A 27914-nucleotide genomic window follows, 5' to 3' on the forward strand; every position below is an offset into this window, starting at 1 on the left:
TATCATAACGGTTCCCTGCCCATCTTCCCACAACGGCTAAGGAGCATGCATAGACGGTAAATATATAGAATGCCACAAAAATGCATTTCATCGTACGGTATCAAAGGTGGTGTGTTTATCAACGAATATTTTTTTTTAAATTCAACTGACAATCTATTGGAAGAGGAATAAATAAATGATATGCTTATTAGAAAAGGTAATTTTCAACTAAACTGTAGTGTATATGATGTTCTATAAAATTAAATATTTATTAAATAAATACATTTAAAAAACTAAGTTAACCGGTTTTTTGATACCCATATTGTGGTGGTCGTGAAAAAATATGTACCTAGTCCGCCATATTGGAACGGCGTCCATCTTGAATTTTAAATTTTGACATAATCATGTTGTTTTACTAATGTAGCCCATTTATTTGATACCCATATTGAGGGGGTTTATGAAAAATATGTAATCCGCCTTTTCGTATCGGCGGCCATCTTAGATTTCTAATGTTATTGATTTTATTATATTATCATCTAAATTAAATTTGTGTACTAAATTTCAGATCAATCTAACAACGGAAAGGTGCTTAAATTTCAATTTCTAATTTGGACCCAAATAAATAAACAAATAAATTCCGTACGGGTCGAACTAAATAAAACCGTTTAAAAATTAAACGAATACAAAATGAAAAGGTAATAAAACGCAGTAAGGTTTGGTCGGAAAACTTTACTGTACCAATATACAACACTGCTGCCCATCCTCGCAGTCACGTGCTTCTTTGAAGGTTAGATTCTCTGGACATGGCCAATTTGGATTTATACACATACCACCGCGGTGATGGCATCGCTTTTCTGATGATGGAACTGTGAATAAACATTGTAATACTTTTATTTGCTTGGATAATAGCATCGTGTTCGTCTTTATTAACACCCTCTATAAGAACTATATTTATTTATTCATACAATAATCATAATTTTAAATCTAGAACGTCAAATGGATATATGATTCCTCTGTAGATTTCCCATAGGATCGGTTGGAAGTGGCCTCCAGGTCTACCGTCGAATTTAACAACGTCTGTCAATGTTTGGGGATGGATCTCCAGCGCTGGACTTACTGGCCCGTGGTTTCTTCTCCAGAATGTTAAGGCTCCAGCGGCCATCTGTTATCAATGTGCCTGCCTAATGGAACTTCAACACACAAATTTACAGGACTCTTTATGTTCATGTCAGAACCTTATTATTCTTGCGGTAGCGGATCCTAAGATTTAAGGGAGTAGAGAGAGATATAAAATACCTCTATTTTAATTAAACATTTTATCTGGTTGTCTAATTATGCTGTAATAATTAAAAAATTGTGAAATCTTTGCAACAAACCTCATTTTCATTGTATGGTATTTGTTTTTATTGGCCATTACTTTTAATCCTATTTTATTTCCTTATCATCTATATCAATTTAGCGGTTGGTATCGCATGAAATAGAAATCATTTTTTTATTAATTTTAATTATTTATATGATTTCTTGTACTTTCTAAATGTTTTAAGAGGTTAAATATTTCAACATGACGGATACATTCGTTCTGATATATTCCTAATTTAAATATTCAAATCTAGTATAAAGAAGTTAATTAATAGTATTTCAATAATTTAAGAATGTAATAAGAACACGACTCCACTTAGACGGAAAACAGAACAATTACTAATAGGCAGTTTTGCATGTCTTAATTAGGAACAATGACAAGCATGGAGTAGCTGTTAGTTTTGTAAAGTATTTTACTCACGTGAATGGCAACATTCGATGTTCATACGCTGTTGCAGAGGACATAGACCAGGTTGCTGAGCACGTCTTTCATCTGGACAATCCGCAGCAGGGATGCAAATGCCGCCCATGATCAGACACGGCAATTCGTTGAACAACTCTACAACAAAATTATATATATATATGTATTAGAATATTAAAAAAGCCTTTATAATAAATAGAGTGATTGAGCAGTGGTAAGCTAGCGGTAGTGGACTGTGACTTGCGATCGAAGGTGATATGTTTGATTCCTGGGATACTATTACATATAATTTACACTGTGCATTGATTATATAGGATCGTCGCTGCTCACCAACAAGTTTGCACTAGATATCACAGATATCGCCAACCCTCCTGTCAAGCGTTGCACCCTATATCTAAGGGGGAAGCATATGCCTTGAAGTAGGGATCTATGGCCTGCAAAAAGGACGACGAAAGACATAAATGTATTTTGTTGATCTTAGGTGTTTTTTTTCCAAGCCTCCAACCTTCTAGCTCACACATAGTTTAATTGTTCAATTTGTTACTTTAGCTCATTATTTTCATTCTATTTTTTAAAATTCTCTTATTTCCAGTAAAATTTTAAATATACCACCATTACTAATACGAATCATATATTTTACGTAAAGTTTGTACAATTAAAAATACCTATTAGCTATTAATACACGCTTCGATGATTTTAAGTGGCCCTATTTTAGATGACTCTCGTACTCCCTATCGTGTGAGTACAGGGGCATTTTTTTAACAATTCTTCTTTACATGACTATTTATTTCCTTACTCTTCTTCTTTATTCTATATGTCTTCAATTCTTCTATTATCTATCACATTCTCTTGCGTTACTTTTCAAACAAGTTTAGATGTTGGCCACCATGAAATACATTATTTTAACGAAAAACTTTTGAGATTTAAAAAATTTGAATTCAGAACCTAAAAGATATTTAAACAAAGAAAATGTGTATTTATATTACACCGAAATTTCTGTTCGTATTTCATAAAGAAATAACATTACTGACGTTTGAAATGTCTTATGTCTGAATAGCAGAAAATTCTGGAATTATTTAAACTTTTTTTGGGGGTTTCAAATTTAAAATCATCTGATGTGATAATGAAATAATGAACAAACTGTAGTACCTTGATTATGAGATATGGCTGGTGATGGGGCGATGATTGGAATGAATGTTAGAAATATTAAGAATAAAACATATCATAAAGACAGACAGAAGAATAATAAGTAGTAAAGTAGTACGGTAAAGTATCATAAAAAATAAAATGTCGAAAGGAATTTAATCAAACCACGTCTCTATCCTACTTGTAGGGGAAACGATAGGTCGCTAAAAACGGTGGCCCAAAAATAAATGCTCTCAATAAATTGAAATATAGTATCCATTTTTGTATGATCTCTCACTGCTGTCCAAATGACATTTACAGATTCAGCAAGTATGAAGTGGCATGGTTCAGAATACGCATAGCCTTCTTTTAAAGTTGCGAAGCCTGAAGGCTCTCAGGGGAGCCTGCTACATACTATTTTACCGGATTGATAGGCCGCCGAGATCTGAGATAGCTTCAGGTAACGCTCAACGGAGTGACTAAGTAATTAGTAGTAGCACAGTAAGTTATTTGCATGCTTCCATTGTAAAAAAATTAAAACATACTAACCATTATTTTCTCCTGTATTCGTATCACTCTTTAATCCTGACGCCGTAAATATAATTACAATAAAATATATAAAATTTATAAACATTTTAAAATATCTCGTGTCACTGAACCGTTCCGAACGTAAATGCTGTACGTTGGGAAATACCAACACATTTATATATATACAACCCGCATCGAATGTATGTTAATTAAGTTTTAAATAAGATAAGAAATGTTTATTGTACTTGTTGTATTTATTTATTGATCACTGGGTTATTGAATAATTTTGTTGGTCATTAATTTAATTTATTCAATAAATAAATACATTTAAAAAATTTTTAAGTTAAACGGTTTTTTGATACCCATATTGTGGTGGTCGTGGAAAAATATGTACCCAGTCCATCTTGAATTTTAAATTTTGACATAATCATCGAGTTTTACTATTGTAGCCCTTTCATTTGATACCCATATTGAGGGGGTTAAGGAAAAATTTGTAATCCGCCATTTTGTATCGGCGGCCATCTTAGATTTGTAATGTTATTGATTTTATTATATTGTATTGTCATCTAAATTAAATGTGTGTACCAAATTTCAGATCAATCTGACAACGGGAAGGTGCTTAAATTTCAATTTCTAATTTTGACCTAAATAAATTCCATACGGGTCGAACTAAATAAAACTGTTTAATATAGCTATCATTTTGATGCAATAGTCCAATGAGTTTTGACAGTACAAAGGTATTATACTGTTAGTATGTACTGTAATATAAAATTTATTTGACTCACAATATTCAATATTGCTATTTTAATAGGTCAATTATTGATTTTATTATTTATTTATACTATAGTTACTTTGGATTTCTTACAGTGAAGGCTTACGTGAGTAATCAAAAAAATAGAGAAATAGTCAAATTTGATAAAAAACCAGAATGATATGAACTCTACAAATACACCCTTGAACTTAAAGTTTCCAATTGCGCCCAGGCCTGGGAAGAACCAGTTGCGTGGTCGCTTTTAAAATATCCTTAGTAGAGGAGCAATTCGTTCCCAAACTTTATTATATTAATTGATGTGAAAGATTTTGAAGCGATATTAGATATTTAATGGAATCAGGCGCTACCTTGCGGAAGTCCATCCTAAGTATGAAAATACTCTGACTCTGTGTTTGGCACCAATCGGTGTAACATAACTACTAAAGATGCCCCGTGGAGGGGTGAAACACGCGTTGAGTAATTTGGCGGTGGCGGTTGTGTGATTCGCATTGTTTGCCGCATACGCATTTATCAGCGGGCTGGCGGGCGGTGCACTTTATTGCACGACTACCACTTCATGTGCGGAAGTGGCTAAATATTGGTCCTTTTCTTACTTATATAATAGGTTGTCAAATATCTCCCTTCCGCTTTTTTGCTCTTTATTCAATGCTTTATAAAAAGTGTTACAGTGATCGGATTTAGTTCAAATATGCGCCGTTTTGTTCGATAATCTGTTTCCATCTAGACGGCAACTTCATAATACCTCCCTCGTAGAAGCCCCTCTCCTTATTTGCGAAGAACTCGGACAGCCACTTTTCACAAACCTCTTTTGAGTTCAACTTTACACCACCAAGGGCGTTTGCCATGGACAGGAACAGGTGGTAATCACTTGGCGCTATGTCCGGGCTATATGGTGGATGTGATAAAACCTCCCATCCGAGCTCCCGTAGCTTCTGACGAGTCATCAACGAAGTGTGTGGTCTGGCGTTATCCTGGTGGAACACTACACCCTTCCTGTTGGCCAATTCTGGACGCTTCTGGTCGATCGCCTGCTTCAAGCGGTCCAGTTGTTCGCAGTAGATGGTAGAATTAAGCGTCTGGCCATATGGGAGCAGCTCATAGTGGATGATTCCCTTCCAATCCCACCAAACACACAGCAAAACCTTCCTGGCCGTCAATCCCGGCTTGGCCACTGTTTGGGACGATTCACCGGCCTTCGACCACGACCGTTTTCGCTTGATATTGTCGTATGTGATTCATTTTTCGTCGCCAGTCACCATCCGCTTCAAGAATGGGTAGAGTTCGTTCCGTTTCAGCAGCATATCGCAGGCGTTGATTCGGTCCAGAAGGTTTTTTTGCGTCAAATCATGCGGCACCCAAACATCAAGCTTTTTTGTATCCAGCCTTCTGTAGATGGTTTAAAATGGTTTGGTGACTAACTCCCATCTCCTGGGCGATGTCACGAGATGCCACATGCCGGTCTAACTCGATGTAGTCCATGATTTGATCGGTATTTGTCGTCACAGGTCTTCCGCCGGCTGGCTTATCCATGGTGTCGTTTTCGCCGGCTCTGTATCGTCGAAACCATTCCTCCGCGGTTCGAAGTGATAGAGTACCATCCCCCAAAACACCATTAATCTCACGGAACGTTTCTCTAGCGGATTTGCCTTTAACGAAGGAAATCTTTAAAATAGCGCGAATTTCAGCGTTAGTGAACTCCATGTTTACACGTCTATAACTGTTGAACGCAATATCCAAACTAATCATGCATAGCGTCGTTTTGTAGGTTATGTCAAGACCTTTCAAATTATGTATAGTATTGCCAGATACGAGCTCTGTAGCGCTTTGTACATAGCCGCGAAATTCAAAAGACAAAAAGGCGGAAGGGAGATATTTGACAACCTATTATTAGATATATCCTTCTTTTGAGTTGATAGATGACAAATGCAAGGCGTAGGTCTGCCTTGAAGTTAATATATATTTGCTTAAAAATAATAGTAATATTAGTGTAATTGTAAGAAATAATTTTTCTTAATCAAAAGTTTTCTTTGCTCCTACTAAAACTAGAAAAGTAAAGACTGGTCCGCAACAGGGATACGAAATTCCGATAAAAATCTATGGAAAATGGTAATTCTATTTGAATATTACAAACCACTAACGATGGAAACATTAAAATAATATTTGGTTTAACAACGCTCTCTGGCATTTCGCCAAATGTCTCCGACTTAACGCTACAATGTTAACTAGTATGTTTAATTGTTATTCCGCTGGTACGTAATGATATTACATTTTAAATTGTCGGTTTATCATGCTCGTAAAACTAACATAATTAGCCTTACGTGTTTTTAAAAGTACTCGTTTTTTTTTTTTCGTTTCGTGGAACGGTTTTATATATTTTTTTGCGCCAATCCACGGTTCCGGAATTAAGCTCATGGTCTTTTTTAAATTTAGAACTGACAAAATTATTTTAGTTTATTTCTTTATTTATACACTTCGTATATACTGTACCGTTGCTGTGAATGGTGAAGGTAAAAGCGAGATCGTCAACAAAAGAAAAATATATTTAATTAAAAAGGATAATAGGCAGGCCTGGTCAGTATTCCCCAGATGGTGGTGGAAATCAGCCGCACTATCTCCCAGGACTGGTCAGGCGGCAGCAGGTCGAAACGAGGAGCGTTGGTAGTTGACAGAATGTGTCTATGCTGGTGCGAAGTATAAAACTAATCTCAATGATCGAAGGTTATTTTAATTATGAAATTCGTACCTGTGAATAGATGTTACAGTTATAATATTGCACATATGTAAATACATGTGCATGGCTTGCGAACTTTTAGGTAAAAAAAGACCTACATATTTAGTCCTTTGTTTTTGGTTTCTTAAAGGATAAGGTTATGTGGGATTCCTAGTCACGTAAAGGTCACCTTATGTTTTTTGAAAGCTGATGTTGGTGTTTATTCACACTGCCCTCGAAAGCCTAGTGTTGCTATCATGATGTTTCGGGACCACGTTGGTTTACCTTATGGTCGCTAAATATGGAAGCTTGTTTCAAGCATTTCTAAAAATATGTAGGACAGATCTATGTACAGTAATGGTCGTCCCACGACTAAAATGATGGTAAGGTTTCTTTTGCTTCTGATTAAGTTAATGCTGTTAGCCCTAAGGCTTTTACAGCATCATCTAACATAAGTTCACAGAATAGAAGGGTTCGTGAGCAATACTAAATTTAAATTAAGTCATCGCAATTTAAATTCCACGATGACGTTCGCACGAAGGTGTGAGGAAAGCTTACCTCATGGCGTCAGTGTGTATGGTAAGTTAGTTGACAACGATATTGATATAAACATAGATATTGGTAAAACATGTGTGTATATACATATATATACATGTTAGTGCGTTGGAGAAAATTGCTGCTAATTCTATAGATGTAGTGCTAATCGAATAAATTAAACTCTTACTTGATTGTAAAATCAAAATGGAGTACTTTACCATCTGCCTGGGCCGAAAACTGTGGATTTTAAGTCACCTAACTCAGAGATTTCTACAATTTCCTACACAAATATTTTTTCTTTCTTTTCGAGTTCTGCAAAAAGGTAATAGGAAAAAGAATAGATTAATAAAAAATACAAGAATGATGAAAAAAACAGAAGTGACAAAATAGCTCTATTATAAACAAAAAATATAGCTCTATTAGAAACGTAAATAAAGTACGATATAGACAACAAAAAAATTAATAAATTGTTAAACAAATGTATTAAAGCTAAAGAATATGGAAATAAAAACAATTAAATAAAATTGTAAAACCCTGGAGGAAAGGCGAAGGAAGTGAGGCGATGCATGAAAGTAAATTAGAGGAAAGAATGAAAGACATTCAGAAGAAAAAAAGATAAGTATAGAAATGGGTATAAAAATAAAAATATTTTACGTAATTAAAGACCCAGTTTACCCATGATAAAGGTTAAACGAGAGAAAAACAAAAGACAGGGCTATAAAAAATCCAATTATTTTTGATGTCTGGACAAATCGAAGGCCTCGTCTGAGAGGTCCAAAATCTCAATGCCAAAGCTAGTAAACCATGCTAAAGACGAATATATAGGTATCACACTTTGATCGAGAATCGACACCAGGCTTTGTTAAGGCGAAGGTATGGAACAATCAGTTATGGAGCGCTGGTATAGTCTTCACCGAAAAGGTGATGTCGCAGAAGGAAGCTGCGGAGAGAGAGATAGAAGGAACATCTGAGTTCCCTATCTGCAGTCGGAGACCTGGACGTCGGAGGGAGTTAAGCCGCGCCTTTCTCCAACCCCCATATGAAGTCGGGGTGATCCGCCGCAAGTAAGGTATCGAGGCACTGGGCCACCATCGTTGAAACTACGATAGCATGCGAAAGCATTCCCATAGTTTCAACAAAAGCCCTTGAAAAATACCGTGAGGTTTTAGCTGGTAGGAGTCCAGTAAAAACCTTTCGTTGTCCCCGCAGCGGAGGAGTATCCTATGCAATATTTCCCCACGAGTTTAAAAAAAAGGTATCACAATACTTGGAAATAAACAATTGGGGGTAGTCCAAAATTGTTGGCTAAAAAGTATTGGGGCTTTCTAAATAAAACAGTATATAAAACTATAAATATACATCATGAGTGTTTACACTGAATAAAAGTAGGTATGGTTGACTTTTCCTTACACAATCTAAATGGCTTAACCGCATTAAGCAATGACAAAAGCAAGGATACAGACATAATCCGACGTCGTACCGCGATCTCCGAAGAACATTAGTTCCACTTAATCGCAAAATAAAATAAATACGCATTACGTTCAGCTGCTGTTAACATGGGAGATGTTTCTCGCATTCCCTTCGTAAAGTTTGAACGAACTAAATTAATCAACAATGCCATGACAGTGTTTTTCTTTTCTTTTATATCATTGTATCAAATAACATAGTTTTCTTGAAGATCTTTAGGTTTACAAAAGTATCTTTTTGTAAAAATAAATAATATAATTAGTGATTCTAATTTTGGAAAAGTTTTTTTGAGACTGAAAGAAGATTGTATTTTGCATATAATCAAGCCTTCAAAAGTTTTACACCAATCATCAATTACCCTGTACACCAATACGTACATAGTTTAATCAAATGCAGTTCTTTATAAAGATACGAGAGTAGGTATTATGTTAAACTAACTTAGTTAAACAAAATATAAATTTCTTCATTCATCTAGATAAAGTTTTAATTGCTTTTAAATCTAGTAATTGACCATTGTTTTGATTAAATTTGTTGTCTTAGTCTCAGTTTCGCGGATACAGTACAAATTGATTTTACAATATCTTCATACTGTAGTAAGAAAAATTCCTTCACAAGCTACAATTGTTTTTTTGTTTTATTTAAGGATTGCACACCAAAAATAAAAATCTATATAAATTAATAATATTGTGGTGTCTATTTGTAATATTAAAACCGTTTTTTACTACATGCCTATGAATATATATATACGGTAAATAATATTTTTTTTTAATATTTATGTGCCTGTCTATATGTTTGTTCCGGTTAAAAAACCACTGGACCGATTTTGACGGGACTTATACTGACAGGTAGCTTGTGTAATAAGGAGTAACTTAGGGTACTTTTATTTTAAGTATTCTTGTACACTTAATATATTGATACCCTTAAAAATCAGTGCAAACCACGCGGAGATGGAGAAAGCTCGTATCAAATATAACTTTATTTATTTTTGATAAATCTTAGAGAAATATACGAGTATTTAGTTGTTAGCTTTGTTTTTTTCTAATGATATCTAAATTTACGAGATAATCATTATAGTAATCGTGTGGCAGTGGTCTTACAAAAAATATAGTAAATTAAAATGTAAGTTATCTACGGACATTGGGCAAGCCAATAGTTTAACTGCATACGTGATCATAAAATCTCCCAACGGGAGGCCGTAATGAATAGCATCAAAATATCCCAAAATGTATCGCGGCACGTTTCAGTAACCGGCCACGAACAGATGCTATTAATTAGACGTTACGTGACGTGTGACACGCGCAGATTTCCAACCATTAGGTCACCAATAAATAACAACCTTTATACCAAAACTTCACTGCGGTAATGATGCGATTCGGTAATTCCAATCGGATATACACTTCAATAGTTGATTGCGTACGTTTGTAACGTTGCAAGTTAACGTCCCATAAATCTTAGTTAAAATTTTAACCAAAAAAATATTATCACGAGAAACGTCTCATAAATTGCAATACAGCAAAAAATTGTTCAACCCTTAGCGGGTAACGGTACGTCTCAAGTGGCGTGGGGTCGTGGGAGCATGCTATTGGTTTAACGGATCTTTGTTTTTATAACAAAAATTCCAATGCGCCCGCGCACCAGCACACAGAGTTCACATTTGCCAGCAGAAGGATCCTGGCCTCGGTCGCGTTCACTAGCTAGGTGTCGTCTCACGCACCGACGCACACTCTTTGTGTCGGTTGCGTTCACCAGCTACGTGTCTTCTCACGCGCCGGGGCCAGTTAGAATTTACGTTATAAATTCACGCCTTGATCCTATTCATTCTCCGGGCATCATTTAGTTCACGCCACAACCTTTACATCGTCTCGCACCCCAAGGGGTGCAAAGTTTATACTACAAGTTTAAGACTGCGAGTTTTATACTGCAAGTTTTACACTGCAAGTTTTACACCGTTGAAATTATATCACCGTGCACCGAAACCGACACATACTGCAACCTATCGGCGCTCCCTGCTCTCGACTTGCTGCCGCCTGACCAGTCCTGGGAGATCGTGCAGCTGCCTACCACCACCATCAGGGGAGTACCGAACTGCGGTGCAAAATTAGACCAGGCCTTCGGCCCACTACCCTTAGATAATTAAACACATATATTTTTCTTTGTGTGCCTTTTTTGTCGCCATCAACCATTACCCATTTTTATTATAAATACACATATTTTTATTCTTTTGCTATTTGTGGCCTTCTACCACTACCCATTTAATTAAATACTTTTCTTTCTTTCTAACGGCACACGTTTATGAAGAACTATTGCGAGTTAGATATATATATATATATATATATATATATATATATATAAAAAAATACTAGCTGATCCCGCAAACGTTATTTTGCAAAAAAATTAAAGTTTTTAATTAACAAATTAAAGATAAGGATTGATCGTAGAGGGGTGAAAATTTAGGGTTGTATATATTTTTGTATGCTGTATCATAATAAAATAAAAACCAAAAAATTTGTATAAAAAATAAAATAAAAAATTTAGGGGTGGACCACCCTCATCACTTAGGGGTATGGAAAATAGATAGTAGCCGATTTTCAGACCTACTGAATACGGATATAAAATTTGGTAAAAATCGGTCAAGCCGTTTCAGAGGAGTTCAAGTTCGAACATCGTGACACGAAAATTTTATATATTAGATATATGCGTTTATTTTCATAGTATAGTATTTCAGAATATATATTTGTATATAGTAATGTATGTTTTTGTATGTACACAGGGGCGGCTAAACCTATAGTGTAAGGTGTGCAATGCACAGGGGCGCCCTCCCTGAGACAGCTAAGAACATCGTCTTAGACTATCATGGTACAACGATATAATAGAAGTGGCTAGCAAGTGCGGTGGTGGCAGTTATCAAACGCGGGCGCCTTATAGGCGGATTCTTTTTCGAACATTTTGTTTTAACTCCAAACCAAACCTAATTTCACATATTTAAAGTCTAGACAGCGTAAACCAATGAGTGTTATTCTGCCATATAAGAAAAAAGGCCGTAACTAATACCATACTGTTAACTATACCTACTTATAAAATAGCTTGTTGGAATATGAAAAAACTTTCTTGTTACAACGGTAAAGTTAATAGATGTAGCTGCGGGGGAAGGGGGTCAGACCTAGGGGGTGCCAGGGTTTCATTGCACACGGGTGCTGTACGAGCTAGAGTATGAACACCTTAAACTGCCTTCTCCTTTATGTCTTATCTACATCCAAAGGTTGTCTGGTAGAGATCGTCTCTAGCGATAAGATCGCCTCTTGTAACTTCATCTAAATTATTTCTTTAGTAGTTATTATCTATGGCGTACAAAAAAGTGGAAGTAAATAAAAAAAAAATTATAAAAGTCCACGAATATATAGAATATTTAGAAATACCGTCTATCTACAGGTGATCTCTACCAGACATGTAGAGTTTGACTCGAGCGATAAGACTGCCTATTGTACTTCTATATAAATTGTTTCTTTTTTAGTTACCTGTGGTGTACAATAAAGTGTAAATAGAAATGATATCAATATAGGTGTAGAAGCTATGAGAATTAGCAGCATAGCGGTAAAGGCTGTGACTTGTGAAAGTAGGTCGCGGGCTAGATTCCCTGGATATTGTTTTATAAATAATAAACAATTTGCGCATTAACAATCAAGGATTTGTAATATATTCAGGCGTTACTTTGCGGAAATCCATCCTATGTAAGAAAGGGACCAATATATAGCTACTTCCGCTATGCAGCAGTAGTCGTGCAATAAAGTGTACCGCCCGCCAGCCTGCTAATAAATTCGCGTGTGGCTAACAATGAAAAACACAACTACCACCGTTAGTTAAGTCTACTCGTGTTACACCCCTCCACATGGCATCTTCAGGAGTGACCATTATAGCCCTCAGGAGAGCATTGCGGTAGGCGTAGACATACACTGCACCCAGTTACCTCGAAGAAAAAAAAAGAGTATAAGAAAAAAATGTGTAAGCGGTGTTAGACTTTCAAAATATATTTTATATATAGAAAAGTAATATATTATAAACAATCCACTAGTACAGTCAGTATCGCAGAAAATATTAAAAATAATTTGAATGCTCAATTCGAAATGCGGCTTACAAAAAAAAAATGGCAACTGAGAATTTAATAATTCATTTCACTCGGAGTGTACTGCATTTGCTACGTAAAAAAACTCTAGAGAAGGTAATTTATTCGGGTTTCAAAATTAGAATAAAATAAATGAAATTCGTCGTCTTTTCAGCTATAGACGCCCACTGCAATGCACAGGCTTTCAGGCCACTCGGTGTTTGGCACTAATCGGTGTAACATTACTCCTGAGGATGCCCCGTGGAGGGGTGAAACACGTGTTGAGTGATTTAACGGTGGTAGTTGTGTAATTTGCATTGTTTGCCGCACGCGCATTTATCAGTGGGCTGGTGCACTTTATTGCACGACTACTGCTACATAGCGGAAGTAGCTATATATTAGTCCTTTTCTTATTCACCAAAGATGTCTATGATATATCATAATCAACACACTTGGCATGCGAGTTGGCGATCGCAGTGTGGTATTATAGTACGCAGAAAACACTGCTGCCCACCATCTTGAAACTTGTTTGTGTGTTAATGCAAAAATTGTGAATTATTAGAAATTACATCTCGGAAGTTAAACCCGCGACCTACAAGCTAAAGCCTTATTACTCTATCACTAGACCACCACTGTTCATATATGACATGTGCTAAATAATTTTTGAATAATTTTACAAAGTCAACTACTGGATATAGACCTATCTTATATATTTCCATTACATGTAGAAAGCGATATATCTTTCACGTCCTTTACAAGAACATCTGTTTACCTTGTGTTTGGTCATCCAACTCTGCGGTTTCCCAACTGTGGTCTCCACTTCAGTGGCATTCAGGTCTGCTCGCTGTATTCCTACTCATTGCCAGTTTAACTTGCTAATCCGCTGTGTCGCTACTGTCGCTAGTGTTGCCATGTTGGATAAATAAGAACGTCTACGTATATCTTCATTCCTGCTTTGATATCTAGGAAAAATTTTTCGTATTAAAATATATAATATATTGAACACGGGACAGAAATATAGTTACGTATTTGCCTTTGATTATTTATACGAATAGTTATGTACATAGCAATTTTTTATACATATCCAAGCCGTACTTTTGACGAATAAATCTTTTTTATGTTATAAAATATTAGTGGAGGCATAAGCAATAGAGGCGATCACTTTTATAAACATGTTTATTTATATAATGCCATTTATTGTCACATAATTCCATTTAAACTCGTAAATCTATCAATTTGTATAATATTAGATGAAATCATTGAACAAAATGTAGTAAGTCATTTTTAATAAGCGTATGCCTTATATATTCGATACAGTTCAATAAGAATGCCTCATTACATGTATGTTCTGTTAAGTCATTAAGAAAATTGCGCATTCATTGTTTCGGAAAAATGAAAGAATGGAACGATTTTCTCGAAGCTTCTGGAATATTCGTCGCATGTTTTCCCCTTACTCTACGAAGGCAAGCGAATTTTATAAAGTTATGCAAAATGACTGTGCTGTTTCGCGATCGGGCAAATGAATTCATGACCTATTTTTAAGTTTCTTAGATGTTTTAAGAAAATTTTATCAAAAATTGTAAACACTTATTTAAATTTTTATTAATTATTTACAAACTTTATTTAATGTTTCACGAATCACGAAAAACAAGTATTATTACTATATTATCATTACCTTATTTATCATTTCAAAAACCAATTATTTTTATACAGGGCGTACTATACAGTAAATGACAGGGAATAAACTATATATTGACCTATTTAATGTTTTTACATTTATAATTAATAATTCTGTTTATTCATTATTATGTCATAGAACGTAGTAAATATATAGATAATTCTATTTAAATTAAAAAAAATAGCTTATATTAATACTCTTTAGTAAAAACTATATTTGACATAACAATTTTTAAACTAAAATACAGCTGTCAAATTTTGACAATAGATTAAGAAAAAGGAGAATGACAGATAAAGATTTAATATAGGAAACTCGCTACATATAGGTACATATATAAAACGGAAAACAAGTTAATATAACACAAAAGGTTAGTGAAAATAATTTTATAGATATTTTAATTTGTGCAGACATAAAAATGTCTGTTCATTTTCAAGATGAACGTTTATAACTTTCAAGCGTTGTACAACAATTCTTTTTATGAAATAATTTTTATTTTTACATTTTATTTTTGCTTATTTCAGTTTTATACCGTCAATTTTATGCTATATTTACACTTAGTAATCTTACTGTATGTTTGCACTGCTATTTGGTTGTGTGTTATCGTGTGTGGACTTGTCTGTGTGTAAATCGCATAGTACCTTTATACAAGCGCAATAGAGACAAATAATATAAGTTATATTTTATATCTTTACTTTGTAATTCTAAGGCTTTTGAAACCATTATTTTGAAATGTTACTGTTAGAGCGTAACACATATAGATAGTGTTTGGCGCCTATTTTAAACAATATAGGCTACAGATTTATAAAGCATTATCTCTGAAATATGTCACATGTTTTGATTTTTTCTATTGGAATGCTACAAGTCGTTGTGTCCGTACGATGTCTGTATGGACAGACAGAAAACAGTAATTAATTTTAATACACACACACACGAACATACACATGTACACACGCATATGCGCACGCGCACGCACATGCACACGCACACGCGCGCACACATACACACACAAATTAAGAGGATCTATGTTCCACAGACAGACATGCGTCCGTGCATTTGTTTTACATTTACGTTAATAATAATGTAACATTTACGACTATTTTTAGCTGAAGTTTTTGTGTGTTACGGTGTTTAAGTAAAAATCATCGCTTCTTCATCCCTTCCTCCATATTGCTATGTATATAAAAATCTTGTTACTTTATTTTAATAGTTTTAAGGTTGAACTAGTTGTTAGTAGGTTTTTTTAATGTTAATACTTGACAAAATTTTTAAAGAAACTGAAAGAATAAATCTTTTGTTACACCTCGCATCGGTTTTCCTCATAACTACGGGTCGTGATCCTGGATTTGTGACCTCCTTAATAGAGGAGAGTAGAGTACAGTTTGGTGTTTAATCTCAGACGTTTACCTTTGATTATTCCAGCCACCTATATTTGTTCGCTATATAACTGTATCTTTTAGTATTCTGCACAGACAGACAATTAAAATTCTCGTTTTGTTGTTAACGTCGCATAGAATGTACTCATTCAACCATAAAATTCCTTTCATCAAACGTTTTAATGTATTTTTTTTAGAAACAAAAGCGAAGTGAAATATACATATTTTGAATATGGAAACCCTAGAGTTTTCTGATACTAAAAATCAACCGTTCTCGAATTGGGACGACGGGACATCCCCCACCACGTCAATTATAGATATAGATAAACTAACGTTCGAACAAAACACTGATCACCTACAAGTTATACATAAGGTAATTACGTTTTAATTTTATTTCAGTCTTTCCACAGATAATATTCTAAAAGCTTCCATTACTAGATTTAAAAAAGTATATTTGCGTGATAAGGGAAATTACCGCATTTTAATGACGTCACAGAATAGAGCACATGTGAAAAGATGTGTTTGACTTCATGCTATTTCAATATTTATAAAATAATTTATCTTATATTATTTAAATAAACTCAGGTCAAAGTATTCTGAGTTTCTTTTGCTTGTTCCATTCAACTGTACATCAATAGAAGATAAAATTAATTATATGCTGAACAAAGTAATCGATCGCAGTGTGTTATTATGGTACGCAAAGAACACTATTGCTTATCGTCTGGAAACTTGTTTGTGAACAGTGGGAATCCCCGAGGCTAGGTGAGGCGGTCATCGCTGTCCGTCGAATAACAGACACCCTCGGGCTGTATAACAGTGTCCATGACGCGGTGGTAGCAATATCTCGTGCGTGTATTACACGGACGAGACTCAAGATGCGATCGCAAGATTCATTGATGTGGCAAATAATGCAACTGCGGTACAGATACTGGCGTACAATCTGATGATGGGATTATGGAGTAGGTATGACGAAATGGTCGCATAAACCGTAAGGTTAAAAACTGAATATTGTTAAGGCATCGTTAAGATTGATTAAGAGACTTACTTTTAACTTAAGTAAGAAAAGGACCAATATTTAGCACTTCCGCACATGCAGTGGTAGTCGTGCAACAAAGTGCACTGCCCGCCAGCCCGCTGATAAATGCGTATGCGGCAAACAATGCTAATTACACAACTGCCACCGTTAAATCACTCAACACGTGTTTCACCCCTCCACGGGGCATCTTCAGGAGTTATGTTACACCGATTAGTGCCAAACACAGAGCGGTACTAATCGGTGTAACATCAGTGGTCACATTGTTGCACGATTACCACTGCATGTGTAGAAGAATATTGTTCCTTTTCTTACTAAGGATGGACTTCCGCAAGGTAACGCCTGATTCTATTAAATTTTTACTTAAGCACTGTATTTTGGAAGGCATAAGATGAGGGTGCCAATCATATGAAAACTTGTTTGTGAGTAGTGGAAATCCTATATAATTAATGCACAAAGTGTGAATTATCTAAGATTTTATTTCGGGAATCGAACTCGCGATCTATGATCATGTCACATCTTCTACCACTGGACTATCACTAGTTTTGGATCTACGATGTTTAAATAAGTTACATTTTTTTTTCCAGAAAGACGTCGTAAGCAACCGTCCTATTATACCGGCTACCTTGTACGAAAGGTTGTCTTATTATAGAGCATATGTCTCTTCTCCGAGTATAACTCAAATCATTAGCACGCAGCAAATCAAGTTTAACAGGTAAGTAAAACAAATATTCGATTTATCTGAAAAATGAAAGATTAAAAAACCTATGAACGAAATTATTTTTTTAAGTTAGAAAAGGACTATTATGTAGTTACTTCCGCCAATGCAGTAGTAGTCGTGTAATAAAGCACCGATTAGTGTCAAACACAGAGTCTCACTCATTCAGTCAGCACTCTCTCGGTGTAACATTATTCCTGAAGATGCCCAGTGGAGGGGTGAAACACGTGTTGAGTGATTTAATGGTAGTAGTTGTGTAATTCGCATTGTTTGCCGCATGCCCATTTAAAAGCGGGCTGGCGGGCGGTACAATTTGTTGCACGACTACGACTGCATGTGCGGAAGTGGCTAAATATTGGTCCTTTTCTTACTTAGGATGGACTTCCGCAAAGTAACGACTGAATCCATTAGTTATTTTTTAGGTTAAAGTGCTTTAATGAAATAAATAAATAATGTCGTGGAAACTAGATGGCAGTTTTGGGATTTATTTAATATATATGATATTTAATATATAACAACAGTTTCATATAATTAATAGATGTCTAAACCACTAACTGGTAGACGTGGCGTGGGTAATTTCCCCACTAGGTGGACCGAACCTATAACTAAATTTGTGGGATGTCGCTGGATGCGGACAGTCGAAGACCAAACACTGTAGTGATCTTGGCTTACAATGTGCATTAGGCATCTATTGGATAATATGATGGTAATTGAAAAAAATTCAAATATAATTTACTTTCTATAAAGTTGGGAGATTATTGGGTTCTTTTAACGTATTTGTGAAGACAGTCTATGATGTGAAAGGAAATTTAAAAGTATCACCATGCAGAGTTAAAATATCTATAATACGTGATTCTTACTAATACAACAAATTGCTATAATTATTGTATTAGTTATTCTTTATCTTATATTATCAAGCTCGGTGTTTAGCACTAATCTGTGTAACAACTCCTGAAGATGCCCCGTGGAGGGGTGAAACACGTGTTGAGTGATTTTACGGTGGCGGTTGTGTAGTTGGCATTGTCTGTCGCATGCGCATTCACGAGCGGGCTGGCGGGCGGTGCACTTTCATGCACGACAACCACTGCATGTGCGGAGGTGGCTAGATATTGGTCCTTTCTTATTTGGGATGGACTTCCGCAATGTAACGCCTGAATCCATTAAATATTTATATTATCAAGCTTTTAGATAAACTTCCTACTTAAGTATAATATTATAGATTCTAACATTGAAGTCAGTTAGATGTTTTTATTTATTATTGTATTATATTTATAATATGTATTAAACCTTATTTATTATAAGTATATATGTTATATACTTATGTACGTATGTCTATGTATGTTTATGTTCGTTTGTTTGTAAATATGTACTTTTTTGTTTTCCATACTATGGTTGTCTGTAAGAGATTGCCTTGTGTGATAAGACCACCCATAATACTTTTTTGTATCTAATATATAAAATTCTCGTGTCACGGTGTTCGAACTTGAACTCCTCCGAAACGGCTTGACCGATTTTTACCAAGTTTTACATACGTATTCAGTATGTCTGAGAATCGGCTACTATCTATTTTCCATACCCCTAAGTGATAAGGGTGGTCCACCCCTAAATTTTATTTTTAATTTTTTAGACAATTTTTTTGGTTTTTATTATTATAATACAGCATATAAAAATACATACAAACCTAAATTTTTACCCCTCTACGATCAACCCTTATCTTACATTTGTTAATTAAAAACTTTATTTTTTTTTGCAAAACAACGTTTGCGGGATCGGCTAGTATTATTATAAAACTTATTAAATGTATCTTAACATGTACAATAAAGAGTATTAAATAAATAAATAAATTAATTACAGTTTTATTTTCAGGTTCTTATGGTTTCACGTAATGAATGTGTTCTTCAAAAGTTTTCCTAACACGTACGTGTATATGTTTCTGAGTTCATACGTTCCGGATCAGCATCTGTTCTTATCCAAAATGGTACCCCTTGCTCACGGTAAACAAAAAAAATCTTTGATCATTCCAATGTTTTTTTATTCTAATACATGCTATATACATGCATTCTCGGTTGATCTTGATGCTGTAAGGCCAAGGGCTTATACAGCTTGATCAGAGTGAGTTCACGGAGCTGAAGGGTCCGTGAACTTAAAACTTAAAAATAAATAAAGCTGGATATCATTTTAATAATAGGCCACCAACCATACAAAGAATAAAAAACATTATCAAAAGGAAAAAACGATACTTGTTGTAACAGCTCCTTATAGATACCAACCTGTTTGTATTTCGTGCGAAAGAGATAACGCTCTACGAAGCCGAAATTAGCCGATTGTCTCTTTCCAAAATTCGATGTGCTATATTTATCGCCGGGTACTTTTTTATATTTTTTATCATTTGTGTCTTGTTTGTTTTTAGCGATGCTTTAACAATGTAATGTTTTTATAATTACAGTTCGTGCTACTACTTCCTCATGCCTACTTACTAACAAACTTACATCTTCATTCATTAACCATTGATGGAATGATAACAATGTTTTATATATTTCAGGTGCAAATTTCGCATTTGTCGCTGCCGGATTTATATATTTAATAACATATACAGATACAGTTGTTATTCTTATGGACTATGTTATATGTGGTATCCTATTTAAAAACCCTTGGAATAGGTATGAGTATTAATTTTGGTTTTATGGTATATATCTTCTACGTACGAATATCATTATTATTATGTAAGACATATGGCATTCAATATTTGACTCAGGCCTTCTCTATAAATTTACAATAGGACTGGATAGGATTGATATGCATTCAGCGTCTTCGGACCCCTTTAATAAGGTTATTGCGGCTCCGTTATCGTTCCACGGAGGCGCTTTTCACGTTGACGTTTAATAGACTTTTTAACTCTGAAAAGCAACACGCAGGACGTTGAAGTAAACAAACACATTTTTTCGTAAGAAATATACACACAAGAATAAAAGAACAATTAACTATTTACACTACACATATACTACAACTAAAGAATTACAAGACTAATTATATAATTAAGAAAAGGACTAATATATAGCTACTTCCGCTATGTAGCAGTAGTCGTGCAATAAAGTGCACCGCCCGCCAGCCCGCTGATAAACTCAGGGCTCGCGAATCCGTAATTCGCGAGTTAATAAATTAAAAAAGTTGAATCGAAACACTTGGTACATCACCAGGAAAAATCAACAGTGTATGGGTGGTAGATGGAGACAATAAGACTAAACTATATCTTATGTTAAACTGTTTTATCCATGTGTTTGTTGTAAGGTAGACATCTAAAATTTTACAGATGCGAAAAGGATGTAATAAAGTATCGAAACACTACAGCAATGTGTTACAGTACATATGAATTTTCGTCTATATTAGAAAATGAGACGCTTTACTTCGACCACGGTGTTTATCAGTCGTACAAGAATGTGTCTTTTCAATTGGCACCTATTGTGTATTATAGGTAAGCTATATCGAACCTTACATATATAGAACTAACATATGACGAAAAGCTCTCAAATAGCAGACTACACACCCTTGAGTGTCGTCTCCGAGTTGCCAGCTTATCGGTAATTTATAGGATACACTTTGGAGAGTTCTCGAAGACTGTATTCAGACTGATTGAGCCATCTCTATTCGTTTATCGTACTACTAAGTCATCCATACGTTGTTGAACGTCGAACTAAACGGTTTGGCAGCTTATTTTTGGTTAGATTCTCCAAGATGTAGAACGAACTGCCTGGGTTTATTTTTCCTGATAACCGAAGCTCTACAGCCCCTGAGAGTGAACAGGTTTTTTTGGATGGGCGTGTACCACCTTCGTCCACATACATACATATAAATGACACCAAAATATCCAGCCAGATATATAGAAATAATCTATGGCTTATTGGTAACTAATTCTGTATATATTTACATCATAAATATTAAAGTATAGTGATTTTTGACGCTATTTGTAAAAATTAGGGCATATACATATTATAACCACTATATACATATATATACACACACACATATATATATATATATATATATACATATATATATTTGAGAGTAGATAATTTTAATTCACAGGAAACGTGTTCTCGACATACAAACTATGTATTCATATTTCGCGTTTCTATGGATTTTATCGGCAATACATTATAAACAGCTTTACAGGAGATTTATTTGGAAAGTAAGTTGTATTTGTAACTTAAATTTAGTCGTTTATCTTACTTAACGCGGTGAGCACTTTCAAGTTTAATACGTTTAATTCACTCTAAAATGGGCCTTTTGGTGTTTGTTTGTACTTATATAAATATTTAATATAGTGTACAAAACACTGCAATAAAATAAAAAAAATTACATTTTTTAAACTATTTTTTGTATAAACACATGAAAGTAGAATAAGATTGTTATTAAAATAAAAAACTGTCAAGATTTCGGTAGATACATATTGATAGATTTATTCGGGGTTTCTCTACGAGGATTTTTATGCTTCTGTTTTTACAGAGATGTTACAATGCGAATGTAAACAATTTTTTTTTAATTTTATTGCTCTTTCACCTTTCTTTACTCACAAATTCTTTCATTCTTCAAGTTCTGATCTTCCTTCACACGCCTTTCTTTACTGTTTTGTTTACCTTCTCTACGAGATTGATAAATGTTTGAAGAGATTTATATACGTAAAAAAGTATCAGTCATCAGGATTTGCAAGTTGAAGGTAGGTCATATAGCTCGCGAGATAGATAGTCTACTTGAGTTTACAGCCTTAAGGAGCTATTGGTAATACATGTGGAAGCCTATTTCCAGCGATGATAGGCTTGAGTGATGAAAATGATGAACATATTTATAACATTACGTTGTACCCTGCACCTAATAAAATGACAATCGCCATTTACGTTTTTATAAGATTTTTTAAATGTTTACAATTTATGAGTTCCAATATCCCTTGACTTATTTTTTCCATAATTTTCGGGCTTAAAATGGCGGAGATAGGCAATGCAATAAAATGACAAGGGTCTTTTAAAACCTTTGCATGATTATTTTCATTAATAGAACTTGAGTTATTTGGTGTAAGTAAAGCATTATTTAAAATATAAATATTCAAATACTTTTCTATGACTCGTTACATAAATATCTATAATTACAGGTACTAAACAATGTTCAGATGATACTAAACGTCTTGTACTTGATATGTTTCGTGCATATAATCACAACGTATTTCGAAACGAACTTGAAAAAAATTCCAGTGGCCGATGACGAACTTTCGCGTATTCTCTGGGTATAGTATTTTTTTTTTCTCTTTTATTACTAACTTACAGTGGATGTTATAAACTCAAGACTGGAAGTTTTGCTGCGAAATCCAATTAGAAATGATTTCCGCAGAAAAATCAAGATCACTGTAGTTAAAAGAATTGGTCGTCTGAAATGACAGTAGACAGTAGGAACCGATCACGAGCTAGCAGACACAGTATGGATAGGCTCACCATTAGATAGATCAACTGCATAGTTGTGATCGCAAGAAGTAGCCATGTATGGGCGTGTAACGGCTGAAAATAAGAAGATATCGACTTTAAGTAGACAGTTTTCTTTCAAAGTTATAACTGTACGAACACCAAAATTTCCTATACAGGATAATAGGTAAGTTTCCTTTGTAAGTGAGGTATGATGTCGCTACCATGTTTAAATTTGTATAAAAATATTTCCTTTCCATACATAATAACAAGTATGTTTTATTCGTCCGCGAGTATATATTTATATTCAATTGATCTTTGATTTATGTAATTCGATATTTAAAATTGCAGGAAGCCGATTTAGACATGATATCAGAGTCTATGACCGCTCCACCGATCGTTCATGTGGTAACATCTAGAAGCACTGTAAAGGTACGTATTTAAACTTAATCGACTAACAGCGTGTCTGTTGTGTTTACCGCGCAGATTACACGCCTTTGTAACGAGTTGTACATATTTTTTTAAACGGTGTTATTTAGTTCGACCCGTACGGAATTTGTTTACTTATTTGGGTTAAAATTAGAAATTGAAATTTAAGCACCTCCCCGTTGTCAGATTGATCTGAAATTTGGTACACACATTTAATTTAGATGACAATACAATATAATAAAATCAATAACATTATAAATCTAAGATGGCCGCCGATACAAAATGGCGGATTACATATTTTTCCTTAACCCCCTCAATATGGGTATCAAATGAAAGAGCCACACTAGTAAAACACGATGATTATGTCAAAATTTAAAATTCAAGATGGATGCCGTTCCAATATGGCGGACTAGGTACATATTTTTCCACAACCACCACAATATGGGTATCAAATAAAACCGTTTAACTTAAAAGTTTTTTACCGATTTGTTATTTTAATTTATATTGTTTTCCAAAAAAAATTTCCATCTCAGAAGTTTTAATTACTTTCAGGTGAATCCTGGTCGTGATAGTGTTATTATGACTGTCTCCAATTCCGTGTATTACGTCTTTAGAGGTTTACTTGGTTATAGATTAAAAATACACTGTGAACATATGGTCAAATCTCCCATAATTATGTCGAAGTTCAGTAAGTATTTCACAGATTATTTTAAAATAATTATAAAATTTAAATTATTTACGTATTTATTTTTGCTTTTGTTTGCTTTTGTTTTTGCATGTTACAGTGTTTACTAAGTGTCTTAAACTTTTTCTTATCTCAAGTCATAAGCTATTTAAAACTCAATTTAAATCAATTTATTATTTTACTTTTAATCATTGATTTCTTGTTTGTTTTAAACTACGCTCTTACCAGTCCAGATTTTAAATTTACATTTCGTGCAACCAATTCCACATCCCTACTTCATATTACCATCCTCAGACATCCTCCACTGTATCTGTTGGCAACTACCGCCTTATTTGTCAATACATCTGGCAATCACATTTTAATCTCGTCTGTGTAATATACGTACCACTTCGTGTGACCTGATATCGCTGCTGTCGCTTGATTGACACTGTTATACATTCCGAGGGTGTCTGATGTTTGACGAATAACGATGACCGCATCTCTTTAGCCCCTGATCCTCGTGGATGGTGAGCGTCCTGGCACCTGTCTCTGCACCATAGCCTTGGCTAATGAGATCTTGTTTATCGATTTGAGTGTGAGTTAGGTACAGGCTGTTTCTCTGTTTCGGCTTATTCACAGAGATGGATAAATATAAAATTGTCCAAAATGACTTTTTTATATGAGATAATTATAATTATATATAATCGTCAGTTTAAAATTCAGTTTACGTTAGTTCGTGTCGCGATTCCTATTGAGAAGAACTAACAAGAAACTCACTGTGGTTTGTACATATTTTTTTTTTATAAAATTTTTTCAATTAATTTTCAAGCATCTTTTTCTTGAACATTCTCTGAAACAAAGTAAGCCTTTTGACAGAGCCTATGCATTATAAATTTCTTAAATTTACATATATAGGTATAAATATATGTATAGATATATAGATCGATATATATATATGTTAAAGGTTGTGTTTTTAATTTCAGATACGAACTCGTTCTTGTATTTATGGCCAATATACTTCAGCGCTTTCTATTTTGGGAACGTATATACTCTCATGTACTTCTGTCTAAGGTTTTTGATGGAATTTTTTACACTGGTATGTTTTGGTACTCGATTCTTCATTGTCAATTATTTTAAATTGTTTTAATTCAAACTTCTTTAGTTTTGTAAGAGGTTTATAAAGTTTACATGGTAATAAGTAATATGACCTACTTACCGTTATTAAGTAAAACACAACCTTTAGAGATACTAGGTCGAGCAATGTAGTGATCAGCTGAGTGATCAGATTCATGCCAACTTAAAGGCAAATGCCTCTTCTAAGGATAACCAAGATGGAGAGTTTTTTACTACCCCCAAACCAGCAGCTTCCGGTGACCTTATTTATGTCATCACAGGTCTACCCACGACTCGTCTACTGTCCTTCCAGCTGTCACTAAAGACGAGTAAATGTACGAGTTACGCTTCAACTTTTATTATTTCTGTCTTCTTATTTATTTTAAATGACCTATTTAATTCTGTTAAAGTTTAATGAACTTTGCATTTAAGTATGATGTAAATATTTACAGTAATTCATAATCATATTTAAATTTATGATACATATTTTTAGCACTATATAAATAAATGTATAAAAACCTATTGAGAATGGTACTCATTGTTTGTTGAAATAAAAATAGATTAATTAAAAATTGGTTTCAGACAATAACAATGCAATGCTTAATAGAGACCATAGTTTACGAATGGAAATGGGCGAAACGTACTGTAGTCACTGTTGGTTTATGCCTATTGGGCATACTTTTTCACTTAATTACTGACTTCAGGGTGAGTAACTATAGCCTCAACTCAGTTAAAACACCCATTAAAGTTAAGGATTGATCTCGATTGCAGCACGTGTTGATAGAGTTATACTATCCAATGTAACTTTAGGTTTTTTATATATATATAAGAAAATTTTTCTCTACTATGTACCATCTCAAATACATACTGCGTTATCAGCGACCGCTAAAACCGCCATAATAATACCATTATTAACAGCGCCATCTATGAAATGTCGAAGTTAAACATTTACTGCTTTACCGACATTAAATAATCGCAATACAATACAAAACAGAATTATTAAGGAAACTAGTATCTACGCATATATATATTATTAACTTATAAAGAAAAAACTTATTATAAACTTAAAATTAACTTACTTAAAATTAAAAACTTATTATATATTATTAACTTTTAAACCAAATTAAGAAAATATATTGTATGTATTGAAGTAATCCATGTTTATTAAAAAATTTCCACTTATGTACTTTAGTACTACAGAGACTTGTAATTTGATAGGAATATTTTTTTTTCGCAAAGTACAGATAAGCTAAGAAAGATTCTTATAAAATTCTACCCGTAAATGGGGTTGAGTGGGCGTTACTAAAAATAACGAATATTTTGGTACAATAGCTCTTGTAGATGCAAATTTTGAGCAAAATAAGCTTTTTTGCATGTAAAAATTGTCTTATTTTTTAAATACCGTAAATTCTATTATTGTAAATATGTATATAAAAAGTAGACATCAGCATGACCAATTAGCCTCTTTTATACTTTCTTTAAAACTCGAGTTAGGTGTTACAAAAATAAAAATGGAAAGAAATATGAAAAATTGCGAGCAAAGTAGTAAAGTACTTATTTTCCTATATAAAAAAAATAAACTTTTAATTTATTTATTTTAGACTGCGAAATACTTTTACAGAAAGTGGGCTGTCAAGACAACTTCTTTTTCAGCCGTTCAATGCCCACTGCAAGTCATAGGCCTCCGTCAAATATTGCCGACTTCCGGCGGCTTTATTTATAGCGCCACTCCATCTAGTGGGAGAGCTTCCCACGCTGCGCCTACCGGATCGTTGTCAGGATAATTAATAATTAAATATAGTGCTTTTGTTTATTCTCATTTGGTAATTTAACTTGGCGCGAGACAATCGACAACTAACGCCATCTATCGTCGTTCGAAGTAACAATATTCCAATTTAAATATACTTTTTTCTTGCTACATTGTGATTAGATAGGGAAGAGATGCAATAATATTTTAACTATTATAATTTACATGCTTCTTCAGTAATTAAAGGGACTTTATCTTTCTAGATCCGTATTCTCTTGTACGTGTACAGCGTCAGTGTGGTGACCACATTTGAGGTTCTTATTATATATTGCCTTTACCCTCTGGGACGGTTGGTGGACGACATCACATTCCATCGCGGTGTATCACCCACTACATTTCGAGTGGTGATATTGCGGATTGTACCGATTTTTTATTGTGTAAGTAATGTATTGGTGTGAATTATGAATACATGTTTGATATAGGAGTATTGTAAATATTTAAAACTTTTCGGATATGTATTTGTCAGACTATTTTTCTGATAGATCTTTCTAGGTAGATCTTTCTAAACAAACTCTACTTTATATCTTTAAATTTACTTTCTTTTATCAGAGTTATATAACACAAATTAATATTTACAGATTAAAATGTACGAAATGTTAAAAGGACTGTTTAAAGTTTTCAAGAAATCTAATTTTGGGGCGTACGTACCGTATTA

The 27914-nt window shown here is 34.2% G+C and overlaps 2 protein-coding genes across 2 annotated transcripts; one reads left to right on the forward strand and one right to left on the reverse strand.

The window, feature by feature from the left end:
• Nucleotides 1-706: 706 nt before the first annotated feature.
• LOC137929935 (uncharacterized) lies at nt 707-3917 on the reverse strand. The gene is made up of 3 exons (XM_068773075.1): nt 3878-3917; nt 1760-1897; nt 707-845 (listed from the first exon to the last, which is right to left on the reverse strand). The coding sequence occupies exons 1-3, from the start codon at nt 3915-3917 to the stop codon at nt 709-711; spliced, it is 315 nt and encodes a 104-aa protein (XP_068629176.1). The 3' UTR covers nt 707-708.
• Nucleotides 3918-7418: 3501 nt separating this feature from the next.
• On the forward strand, nt 7419-27657 carry LOC137929936 (uncharacterized). Its single transcript, XM_068773076.1, has 7 exons — nt 7419-7473; nt 8288-8481; nt 23598-23678; nt 24228-24363; nt 25323-25435; nt 26035-26157; nt 27463-27657. The coding sequence occupies exons 1-7, from the start codon at nt 7419-7421 to the stop codon at nt 27655-27657; spliced, it is 897 nt and encodes a 298-aa protein (XP_068629177.1).
• The last annotated feature ends 257 nt before the right edge of the window (nt 27658-27914 follow it).

This window comes from Battus philenor, unplaced genomic scaffold (assembly GCF_028537555.1).
Source record: "Battus philenor isolate CCGP_79_NKW_IND1 unplaced genomic scaffold, ilBatPhil1.0.hap1 SCAF_5, whole genome shotgun sequence".
NCBI lineage: Eukaryota > Metazoa > Arthropoda > Insecta > Lepidoptera > Papilionidae > Battus > Battus philenor.

Excerpts from the sequence above, each read along its gene's own strand:
- LOC137929936 (XM_068773076.1), top strand. The coding sequence starts at position 7,419 with ATGACGTTCGCACGAAGGTGTGAGGAAAGCTTACCTCATGGCGTCAGT. Across the intron at positions 24,364-25,322 it reads CATAATTATGTCGAAGTTCA|ATACGAACTCGTTCTTGTAT; the intron begins GTAAGTATTTCA and ends TTTTAATTTCAG. Across the intron at positions 25,436-26,034 it reads TGATGGAATTTTTTACACTG|ACAATAACAATGCAATGCTT; the intron begins GTATGTTTTGGT and ends AATTGGTTTCAG.
- LOC137929935 (XM_068773075.1), bottom strand. The coding sequence starts at position 3,917 with ATGGCGGATTACAAATTTTTCCTTAACCCCCTCAATATGG. Across the intron at positions 1,898-3,877 it reads CCTTAACCCCCTCAATATGG|AGTTGTTCAACGAATTGCCG; the intron begins GTATCAAATGAA and ends ATTTTGTTGTAG. Across the intron at positions 846-1,759 it reads CATCGAATGTTGCCATTCAC|TTCCATCATCAGAAAAGCGA; the intron begins GTGAGTAAAATA and ends GTTTATTCACAG.